Source organism: Podarcis gaigeae (assembly GCF_964106915.1).
Source record: "Podarcis gaigeae genome assembly, chromosome: 2".
NCBI lineage: Eukaryota > Metazoa > Chordata > Lepidosauria > Squamata > Lacertidae > Podarcis > Podarcis gaigeae.
In genome coordinates this window covers 51,628,552-51,640,787 of record NC_139679.1, presented here as the reverse complement: position 1 = coordinate 51,640,787, position 12,236 = coordinate 51,628,552, and the positions used below count along the sequence as shown (strand labels likewise).

The 12,236-nt window shown below is 37.9% G+C and overlaps 1 protein-coding gene across 18 annotated transcripts in view; it reads right to left on the bottom strand.

Moving 5' to 3' along the window:
* Window positions 1-12,236, bottom strand: part of CSNK1A1 (casein kinase 1 alpha 1) — a gene marked incomplete at its 3' end in the record, with an annotated part of 41,499 nt that overhangs the window by 5,040 nt on the left and 24,223 nt on the right. For 2 of the 18 annotated variants that reach the window (XR_014559380.1, XR_014559381.1), the window contains 4 exons: window positions 12,096-12,202; window positions 10,829-10,977; window positions 7,694-7,944; window positions 4,073-4,121 (listed from right to left, as the gene is read on the bottom strand). Coding sequence is in view for 15 of the 18 variants with exons in the window: in XM_083719561.1 (XP_083575687.1) it covers window positions 9,470-9,528; window positions 10,829-10,977; window positions 12,096-12,202 (315 nt within the window). Of the gene's footprint in view, window positions 1-4,072; window positions 4,122-4,437; window positions 7,945-9,393; window positions 9,529-10,823; window positions 10,978-12,095; window positions 12,203-12,236 lie in introns of those variants that run through there. The other 16 variants (XM_083719553.1, XM_083719559.1, XM_083719550.1 and 13 more) reach the window with 9 other exon arrangements.

Sequence of the window (12,236 nt, the reverse complement as noted above, 5' to 3'; positions counted from 1 at the left end):
GTTGCATGTTTAGGATACCGGAAGCTGGTCTGTTAGAAAGGCCACTAGAAGTGGCCTTCTCTCATATTCTACATTAACAAAAAGTGGCCCTTGAAATAACTAGCATATTCTTAACTCAAGTCCAACTGATTCAAGTTGCTGCCTATCCATTGAACGAAGCTTGCAGCCCTGATTCATGAATGTGCAAGGGAACAGACTGTAGAATTAAGAGCAGCCGGTACACGGCTTATGATGCAATCCTATGCATGTCAACTCAAAAGCATGTCCCACTGAGTTCAATAGGGCTTCCTCCCAGGGAAGTGGGTACAAAAGCTGGAAACTTACAAGTACTTGCTCTCTACATAAGAAAAACATTGTCACTTGAGATAATTATTTTATCTGTGTTTGAAACTGCGGCTATATAGATCTTGCTGTGCACAACTACAAATAATCCAAAATGTGGGTCTAAGAAAGAGACTCAAAGGATGGTTGCCACCTGCAACCAGGATTGAGAGACTTGCTTAAACAGCCAACATCTGCAATAAAACATAACCAGTACAGATTACTGTAAAATCAAGCCACGGTGTGTGCCCGCAGCAAAACAAAAGTGAACAATGCTTTTGCTTTTCTACCATTCATATACACATTTATCCAGCAATTTCCAGCAGCATCCATTCTTTCAGAAGGAATGTACAGTCTGGTCCTTGCCAATGAGCTGAGTCAGAGAGATCTCTTTTCTGAATGAAAGGGAAGGTATGTCGCATCAACGTACTCGACAAACGTTTCAAATAAAGAAATTTTAGTCTGGCCACAAGCAACCCATTTAAGAGTTTTATTTAATAGTGATTTCTCATTTAATGTAGCTTTGTGGCTTCTCAAATTTTAAGAAACCCTACTGGGATTACCAGCACAGAATGGCAGTTGCAGACTGCTGATGAACATTTAGCAGCATTAGGTTAGGCTTAATAGTCCTTACAATTACGTTGCAATACTGCTAAATGATGCAAAGTTTTGTTTGACTGCAGCTGTTCAAGTTAGGATGTTATGAAACTTAATTCTGCGTATAAACCCAGTAATGTTTACTAAATCACATTTATTCTAAATCCAAATTGTTTACATCTATTTAAATGCCCTGCAGCTTCCATAAGGAATCTACCCAATCCAAATATATGAAGGAATCCATCAAGAGTAGACAAACTCTAATATCAGACCAGGGAAGGATTTTTATGAAAACACTGATGCTAAGCTTATTCTTGATGATGAGTTACTTTTTTATCAGTTCCACTAAAAATATGAACAACTCACATATATTATACGCATTATTATACACATACATGCTCAAGGTTTCCTAAAGTAACCAACACAGAGATACATACAACAATGCATATAGCTGTATAAGAATACATGTGATAATAAATAAAATTATGCTGCAGAAATATGAAACCACATAGGACTTGTGTGCATTGCAATTACAATATACGTTTTTGTGTGTATAATTCTGCGTATAATTAGGCTTTAAAAATAACTGTTAATGGATATGTGGCTCAGACATAGGCAAGCGTTCAATACCTGAGACTACCTGATGCAGGCAAAGCTCAATTAGGTTGGAACAAACAATTTCCACGTATAAATCCATTTAAAACCAATTTTTCCTCCATCTCTATTTCTATCTCCATTGACATTGAAGCAGCAATCGTTTTATAAAAATAAGCTATATACACTGTTTCCCTTCATTCACAAGCTCCCTTCATAACCACTGTTTGTACTGCTGGTATGCCAGAGAATGAATACCTACATTTTAGCAGTTGATGGGACTCAAACACAAAACACAAAACACTGACAACACAGCTTCTATGAGGGAAGTGAAAAACCACCTTTCCTTTTCCAGAGAAAGGGATGGGGTGGTAGTGCAAAAGCAGGGTGAATTATGAGACCAATCAGCAGTAGTATGGGTTTTAAAAGGACAATAAATTATAGAAACAGATTCCTCTAGAAAACAAGAGGAGGTTGGGGGGGGGGGCAGAGACTTCTCACACAGAAGGCACAGCAAACTCTGTTACTGAAAAACAAAGGTTTTGGGAAGGACTTTATCTCACATTCATTTCAAACAAATATATATATCCATGGACAAATATTCAGTAGCACACAAATAGGCCTTGAAAGTTTTTTGGTGAGCCTTTTCTTATTTGGAATGAGGTGGATTTGTGTTCTACTCAGAGGCAACTTCTTTCAAGCTATTCCTGAATTACATTTTAGCAGCCAGTAACCTCTACATTTTCTCTCCCCCATTCCTTACTGGGACTGAGTGGGAAACGTACTTCCTATGGCTATTTTTTTCTCCCTGGGTTTGGAGAACCGGTCGTCCCCATGCTAGCTGCTTTCCTGGGGGAGAGAATTTTTCTGCTTCTGAATGCAATGTTGTGTCCTGTTGCTATAGAGCTTCAGTATCAGCAAAACAGAACTGCCTGCTTTGGTGACCCACCATAGCATCCTGCTTCATAGGCTGAGAAGCAGTTGTCAAAGAAACTCCCAATAGTCTGTATAACCAGGCAAGGACATGATCAGGACAAGTGCAGAAAAGGACCGTCCAGTAAAATACAACTGACTGGAAATTGCTGGTAAGGTTTTTTCTCACAGGTGGAAATTTGTTCTCCCAACTTCCATTACAGATCTTGAGTAATATATGAAGATTGTAAACCACTCAGAAATAGATTTTCAAACCTACAACTACATAGGTGGATTCAGTGGCAATTTTCAAAGTTAAGGACACTGTGCCAACATCCATGAACCAGTATGATGTTTAATCTCCAATAACTCTTCATTTTAGTATGCAGCCACAAAGGTTATGTGATGGAAGAACTTCTTAAATGAATTTTTAGCTCAGTATTTCCTAGATAGTCTGGAATTCAGCATGATAATTTTAAAGTGTGCAACTATAACCTTCTCTTTTATTCAGGTAGTATTCTAGCAGAACTTATAAACAGTCACATTTTACCAGTAGATTCACAATTTAAAAATTACTAAAATCCATTTTAAGTTAAGATGTCTTAATGTAAGCCATAGTTAACTACCCCATTCCCAATTTCTTCAGTGTTGGCAGTTTTTCTATTCATTCCTTAAACTTATAGCTTCTTTAATCATAAGCATGTCTTGGGCTCCTCCTCACAGCTTCTGAGAAACTTTTCTATGTTCAGGAGATGATCTACTGTGCTAATATTTATTTGGGGAGCTGAAACCCAATAGGAAAATCGTTAACAGCCATGTGTGGGTGGAAAAATCTCCTGATTGTTTGTGGAGATCTTTGGAACTAGCTTTTAATATGCTCTATTCCCTTCTGGGATTGTGCAACAAGTAAGATAGACTAATGACACACTAGAATTCCTTTCACCTCTGCAGAAAGTAAATATTCTTATAATCTAGGTCAGAAGATTTGGGGCAATCGTTTCATGGCTTTCAAGACTACCACCTACAAAACTTTTAGTCTGAGTAGAGATTGGAAGTTTTCAGGTTTTCTATCATTTGCCCTCTCTACTCTTCTACACATTTGCATGTTGCACACCTGAAGTCACTATTAATCAGAAAGTTGGCAGCAACCCACAAGCCCACTGTCTGTTGGTCTAAATTAGTCATTTAATTCTGACTGTCCTCGATATTAAACTACTAAACTTCAAAGGACTAAAAAACAAACACCCTTTGCATAACAAATATAGCTGGTGTGCATTTTAAAATATGCAGCCAGTTCATAGGCCTTAGCATTAGAGGTCAGGTATGATACAAGGGATATGAGATACGTAGGTATTAATAGCAGTACTGATAGAAGTCTTCCCTCAGAAATAAGTTAAATGGTTTCAATTTACAATTTTAATACTCTGGGTTTAACTCCGCTCTTCAGAATTAAGTTTGACAGAATCTGCTGGAGGAACCATCACCAAGACAGTTACACAGCTATGACATTTGTTTTTTGAGAATGTGCTTTCCGTTGTTCAGAAATTAACACAACTAAAGTAACTCAAGACTTGACAAACCGCATTAAAAACAAAAATCTACTTAAGTGTACGAAAACATTTCAAAATTGTTTTATTAATGAAATTACCTTAAATGTGTTGATTATACGTAAGACAAAACTTGAACTCTGCGCTAATCTGAAACCAAAAATAATAATTAAGGCAAAAGCTATTCTGAACAAAAGCATCTATATGTACTAACATTAGGAGAAAAGCATTTACTCTGCAGTAAAAGCTTTCAAGTAATATTTCTATGCTCCTGTGGATAGTAGAGGGTACAGGATAAGAGTCAACATCACTTGTACGACTCATTGTTCTGCAATAACCCATGCTTGACTAGACATTATGCAGTTAGAGACTATAGACCACTAGCTCCAGGCACACTGGCATTAAATATATACAGTAGTTTGTCATCTTCACTCAGTGAGGAAAAACTGCAGAGGCACAAGCCCAGTGGTATCAAAGAAAAAAGAAAAAAGCTTTATTTAGTTCAGGTGACAGTCTTCCAGTTTTCAATTACAAGTTTAAATTGATAGTATAATGCTGACCAAAACTTAGCAATTGGCCCACTGGGTTTCTATTTTGAAATTAAGGAGGCGACCTCTTGTCTGTACTATAATTAAGGTTACTGAAAGGGAAGAAGAAAAAACCTCCACTGAAATGTAAATATACAGGAGTAACCTAAATTCATCATTACCACTCACTGGGCCTGGCCTTGAATACTATGGAATTAGCAGTATATGTATACTGCAGACACAGACATTTAATAAGTTAAATATGGTAGAAAACACCATACATTAGATCTTTTAAGCATCAGAGTCTGGTAGTGGTTTAGTACATAGAAGCCTTCATTTAAAGATTTTACCTTTTCCAGAAAGTCGCCCCCCACCCCCAAGTTTCAGATTTTCAATGATATTGCAACACAAGAACTAGTGTTCCAACTGCTCCTTGCCCAAGTGCATTGCCACTGCCTTTCCCATTACTACCAATGTGAAAAACAAAGGGAAGCCTACTAAGTAATCACCAAAGCAGCAGGTAGCACAATATTTATGTCCAAATTAAGGCTGACTCCCAGTGGTATGCACATCACTGGCTTACTGCTAACTGTGTGAACACCTCCATTGAAGAGCACAGTCTGAGTTGAAATTAGAAAACATGCAATTTCTATAACTGTACATGTGCATGTCATCATGAGATGTTGCAGTTAAAGTGATGTCACCCTTCAATACCCCTCCCCTTACTGTTCACATTCAGAATCCCCCCTTTCTCACCCACAAAAAGAAAACTGTCTAGAAAGGTAATATTGAGAGAAGAGCTTGTTATTGTGTTATTAGACGCTACAATTCTATTAGCTTTCTTACTCTGATAGCTCTTAACACATTACTTCAGCACAGCCTTTACTTTGCTCCTGCTGCACTTAGCTTTTCCTCAAGAAGAAAATCTCAGTTTCCCTTCTCAACTGAGCAATACTTTCAAGCAAGTTTCCTTAGTTCTACCTAGAAAAAGCTTCCCTGCACCTCAACTGGTTGCTTAAATATACTTAGTGGTGGATATTCACACAGAATATACTGACTCACTTTCTAGCCTGAACTGAACTTATGAGACATACTCCAGTTATAGTGTATAACCTTTATTAAACCCTACAAATTTCTTGGAGGTAAACCAGCTACTTTCAAATCACATCGGAGTGGCTATTGTATAGGACCTAAAAGGGGTTAAACGCAAACACAGTATCTAAGATTTTGTATCTAGGATACTGATGTCCCCATAGACAAAAAGGTTTTTTGTTTAGCAAACCAGGCTTCCTATGTTTCCATGACCATCTTTGTCTGGCTACATTCATATTGTTCTACAGAGGGTACTGAGCCAAACTAAATACTAGCAAAATCAGAAGTGATACTAAATACTCCTCCAAAGGTGCATACATTTTGTTACATTAAGGGGATTCAGCTCCAGTCTGCAGTGGTATTTTGGAGATGGAAGTTTACCAGTCGAAACAATTACTAGTCAAGAAACAAAGCAAAACAAGATGAAAAAATACTGTCAAAGCCAACTCTTCATGGCCACAGTAGTGTCAAGGTGTTTTAGGAGTTGGGTTTGATAGAAATTTCATCTGAATACACAATGCAAAGTTGAATACAAGCATAAAACTACTTCTTGCACTGCCTTTCTATGTACCTGGACGAAGGTAAACTGACAATTGTGACAATTCCACTATCTAAATATATTAACGGAATCCTTTCATTCTAAAATTACAGTAAACCACAAGTCTGTGGCTGTGATGAACTAAGCAATATTGAACTAAACAGAACCTTCAAAACTATATAGGTAGATATGAAACTTTCCATATTATACTTTTTAATAAGTGGCTTAGATTAACTCTTTGCTTACAATGTTTAAAGATAACATAAAAAACCAAGACTATTATTTTATTAAAATACAAACTCAAATAGTGTATAATTTCCTATTTACAATGTCCTTCAAATAAAAACCATCAACTTATTTATAGACTGGAACAAAGAAAAAATTGCTTTTTCATTTCCTAGTTCATTTTTCATCTTTGACTGCCGAATTTCAAATGAAGCCAATAGCACTCTCTCTACCTGCTGAGGCGGCTTTGCTGTGAAAAGCTGGTTTAGTTCTTGGGGAGGGGGGACTTGTGTCTCCAGATGCTTAACAAAAGCTTTCACCAGTTCACTGGAGTGGCCTTCTTTTAAAAAGTTAAGGAACAGGTATGTACCTTGAATAGCCAACCTCTAGCGCTGAGATTACAGGCGAGTTTACTGAAGAAAGCTTATGTCCCAATGTCTTATTCATCAGTCAGGCATCTAACCCGCATTCAGGGTTAAAATATAGGCAAGGAAGATTAAGTTAATTTAATGCTTGATTTATATTGCAACTGAATTCTGTTGGCACATTTTTCTTCAAGATCATGGTCTTCTTTCCAAATTTTTGACAGCATCAGTAATCTTTGTGTAACACAAGTGATGAATTAGATTTCAAGATTCCAATCAGTCTACCTTTTTTTCCTTCAGGAAATGATGAAAAATTGCTAATTCCATCTGTGTGGTAATTGTTTTCTTCAAAACGTTCATTAGAATAGGCCAGTTCATAAACAAACTGTGCAACAGGTCAGAGCAGCTGACGTCAGCTGTATCTTGGGGAAGAATTAGTTTAAATCCACCTGCTCTCTTCATTAAGTCAAAGCAAGTTGGCTGTAGAAGTATTTTGAAATTTCAGTGTTTTCTTCATCTCAGACACTCTTCTCTTTCATCAACAGCCTGAATCTATGCATATTTGCTCAGAAGCCCTACTGTATTCAATGTGGCTTATTTCCAGTAGGCTAAAAGATCCATTAAATAAAACCTGTGGCATTTCATGTTTCTTCCATCATGCAGATCTTATGCACTGTACATTTGCAGAATTGCTTCTGGCTGCTGCAAACTCTTAAGTTTTCACCCCTGCCTCTCCCAAGTTGAGTTCCTAACATCAGATAGTCTGAAAAATAAATCCAACATCTGCTTTCAGCTAAAGAGCTTTTTGCTGAATCATTATGCTGCTCCACCCAGTAAGACAAGCTAGCAAGTTTCCAATCTTGTTTTTTTGTTTGTTTATTTTTTTTTTTGCATACTACTCACACTCATATTCAGTAACTTTTCAGCAATGGTTATTTTGACTTATGAAATAAAAGCCTGGTCATAATTACTGACCTGTGCCAATAAAGATTTTATTCTGATCACCCACAAAAGGGTTAGTTGCACTAACAAACAGAGCATTTTTCATCAACTACTATTATGAAATCATCCATGGTTCCAATTGGATGAAGATATCTTGTTTGAAGCATGCAGTTTATTGTCCAATATGTATTTAAGTTGCAGCACTGCTGGTTTTGGTGGCACCAGCAGATGACTATGAAGCTGTAGATGTTGCAAACGGATAGTTATAACCTCTTATATGGACCCTGAAACAAAAACAATGAAAAGTCAACTTCTGTAATTGAGTACACTTGCTTTAATTGTAAAATTTGCCAGACCCATTCTTTAAAACACACACACACACACACACACACACACACACACACGTCCATAGAGCTGGGATATGCTTAAAGCACGTAGGAATTGTGTTTATGGGAAACTATTACATTCTGCGGAGCTGTTTTGCTCTAAAACAAGGAATGTTTGCTATGAATACGGGATGTGACCATCCTTTAGGACAACAATGTTCTTATTCAGAGGCTTGGTCTGCTGTGGATGTCACTTCAAAATATTTACAAGGAAAAAGCCAAATATAAGCTCATATTTAACAATGTGTCAGCTCTCTCAAAAGCAAATTAAATAGTGATTTTTTTTCACTATGGCATAACAAGTGTTGCACAATCTTCAACCAGAGTATTTGCTTATGCCGATCAATAATATGAGAAGTCCTACAGCAGCAGCAAGAGTGCAAGTAACATATTCCCATAAATTCAGTAATTAATTGTACATTGAAACTCCAAAACAATCCACCCCAATATGCTCTGCTTATATTAGCACAGCAATATGTGGGTACAATAAATAAGAAAAGTGCAAAAATGTTTACTAACCAGTTGATCCAGAGTGTTCACATAGGTCCACATCATTTGAAGTCATTTCTTCTTGAGAAGCATTTCTTACAACATTTCATTCTGAAAACCAGGCCTTGCTTCTTTGTCCCACTGTTTCCATTTAATACACCTCCCCCCTGATTATTTTGTTTAACACTGGAAGAATTTATTTTCCAATAAGAGCCTTCTATTTGCCAGAAAGTCGTGTAACAGCTAATTGTGACCAACCCTAGATGCTAAGAAGAGCAAACAAAGCTGTCCTTTCCCTACCTGCCTTGAGTTTCTTCTCTGTGTTGCATCCACTCCTCTGCCCCACCTCAGAATAACAAAATAGCCAGCAATCTCAAGTTTTGTTCAACTCACATTCCTCTGGCCCTACAGAATTATTTGTACTTGGTGGAGAAATGCGAAATTAGTGCTTTCTGCTGTCTTGTCTCCCTCTCCTCGTGTAAAGGCACTGATCAAGATTATCTACTTTAAGATTAAGCAGACTTTTTAGAAGCATTTGCTTATTACTGGACAGACTATTTTTTCCATTTTATGAAAAGTAGTAATTCAAGTTCAGCTGGTAAGAGTAATAATGTTTACCATTTGTGAATTGAGCAAATTGCAGTATTCAAGGACTTGAGACTACAAAATAGGACTTACAAGGCAACTCAAGTGAACTCAGTGGATGAATATGGTAAAACATAGGTTGTTTGTCTGCTAAAGCCAAGAACTGGATGCTCAAATCTATGAAGACTTGTAGTCCCTTTGGCCCAGACCTCTTTGTTCCATTCTATTATCTTTTGACCATGTCTGCCCCACGGATACCAGGATGCAAACCAATTTCAGCAGGTAACTTCACTTTATTCCATGTTAAGTACAGGTAGGTACAATCATCACAGTCTTGTCTCAGATTGCTTCACTGAAGGCTTCTCTTCTCTTCAGACACCCCAGTTTCTGGCATTTTTGGAGACTCTGCTTCTCAAGAAGAGTGAAGTCTTCACTAACTCATAGACCTTCATTGTCCCCCTTCCCCCTTTAACACCTTATTCAGAAGACAATAGTGAATGGCTATGCTTCAAATGTGTTAAGCGCACAATAAAATTTGAGAGATTTTCTACTATTTCCTTCAGCGCATTGTGAGCTCCACCTCATTCTTTCTTGTCTGGAATAGGTGCATTCCACCCCCCCACCCACACTAGGATTGTTTTTCAGACTCTTTATTCAAGGACTGGCATGATGGTCCCCTATGACAGGTACAACCCTATGCATTCCCACCACAGGTTAGCAGCAGGCTCAGCTCCTAGCTATCTTACTGTCCACCTTCCGTTTAAACCTGAATTACTGCAGATGTGGTATCCACCATTTGCAATTCTGTAGATGTCACCTCATGAAGCTGCCTCATGAAGTGCATCACCCTGAGAGATCTTGGAACCCCCATTCTAGGAAGGAGCAGCGTGAGCTCCTTTGTGGGTAACAAGCCAACCTGATAGAGGACATGGCTCACCTATAGCCACAAAAGCCCAGGATATACAGTACTGGGCTGTATTTATTAAGCTTTGGACAGAAGTTCTCCCATGGTTTGGTCTTCATAGAAAACCAGTTTAAGAGGTGTCAGTGTTGAAAACATATTAAATTCAGTTTTCATTTGAATCCACATTTTAATAAAAGCAAAAACTTAACGTAATGGACAGTTAGAATTCAATTTAAATTAAAGAGTTCCCTTATTAGTTCACCCCACAGGATAATCCATGCCTGGATTTGTAATTGAAGATGGAAAATTAACACTATCTATGCCAAGGAATAAAAATCCATCACACAAGTGCTTTAGGCAGAACTCCAAGTGAGATCATGCCTACTTTTCCATCTTCATTTTGGATGCAAGAATAAAGGTACCCGTACCAAAGCTTCTAAATGCTGACCCAATAGAAAAAGTAAACAGAAGGCTTTCGTCTGAAAAAGTGTTAGGTCTAGGATTTTGGATCATACTGTTTGTCATGTTCCCAACACCAAGCCAGTTTTGAAGAGGGGTTAATGCGGGAGCAGAAGATGCAGTGGTTAAAATGACCCAACATCCCCAAAGAAATGATATGAAAAACAAGGACACTTGGTTTAAAGTTAGTAGTCAAATTTTCCAAGGACGTCCGTTTTCTTTAATACTAAATAGCCAAATGTATGTTTTTAATGGCCTCCTTGATCTAACACTTAACTTCACCGACATCCAAATTAGTGTTTATTATTTTTGGACTGTAACGTCACTTGGTTCTTGGCTACTAACCTTTCATGTTACTCTTGGATTTGTCAGTTTGCTTGCCTGTGGGGGTTTGGGCTTGCTGCCCCTGCCCACTGGAAGAGGCTGCCTGCTGTGCTGCTTTCTGCTTTAACATTGTCCAGTCAAATGTGTAGTCATATTGGTGATTCAGAGTCCTAGTGAGCAGAAAAAGAAAAAGCAGAATATTCACTGCAATGTAATACCTACATTGCCATTATATAGCAGACAAATTTTACTGAAGCCTAAAATTAATAATGCTTTCTAAAACACTTGAAGATCGAGTAGTGAGGTGGATTAATAATTAAAAATCTGTTCGCAGCAAGTTTGAAAGCCACTTAGCAGTCATTTACAAAGTATTGGCCAAGATCCAGAGAGCCCCATACATGAAGTGTAAAGCACTTCACATGCTAGTGTGGGAGGAAATAATTGATCTCTGCACCCAGTTCCCTTCCTCCATCTGGCTACCTATCCATGCTCTGAGGCAGCCACCTGAAGCTTTTTGGAGTACTCAAAAAAATTGCATGACTGTGCAGACCATCACATGTGACACTTGGGATCTTGGTCATTTTCTATTATAATAGTCTGCATTAAAGCTATAATCCATTTTGAGCAATTCAACATTTATAAACAGTTTGGACAGCTTACATTGTAATTAATGTACAACCTACACATACAAACCAGCTTGAACCTTGGGTAGTAACATGAAATTTCAGATACAAAACCATTTTAGTATACAAGGACCATTCCCCTTCCCAGTATGTCCATATTCTTTCTAAAACACAAGGCCTACGTTCATCCAGCAGCTTGTAAATTTGGGGCAAATTTTGCTTACAACCCCATTGCCCTGGGAAATGTGACATCATGAACTGTGTTTTATTGCAGCCATATATCTTTAAATGTTGCTTGGCTTTCCGCTCTTGACAAATCAAGTTAACTGAAGTGGTCAATGAAATAAAGGTAGTTTCTTCTGCTGAAATACTAGATTTGATCTTTTATAGATAATTCATGCATTTACTCAATTTAAAAAACAAAACAAAAACTGACTCTGATCTGGGTCAGTGTTTGAAGATAACGCATGTTATATTTGCTTTCAGTGCTGCTGGTGACAGGCTAATCCTCAACCAGATGAAGAGATTAAGGCTATCCTGGTGAGGGCTACGGGTTTCTGTTAAAGCTGATAAAAAGTCAGCAGAACTTTTTTTCTAGTTCTAAGAACTTGCTAGTTTATCACTGTTATGCTCAAAGGTTTTGTGGTACCCTCAGCCCAACTGACCTGAAAAGGATACGGAATAACTGCCTCAGATACATGTAGTCAGGAGCCTCTTCAAAGCGCAAGCCACGACAGTAGTTCAGATACATTGCAAATTCTGCAGGAAAACCCTACAAACAGAATTAGTCAAACAGTGACTTACAG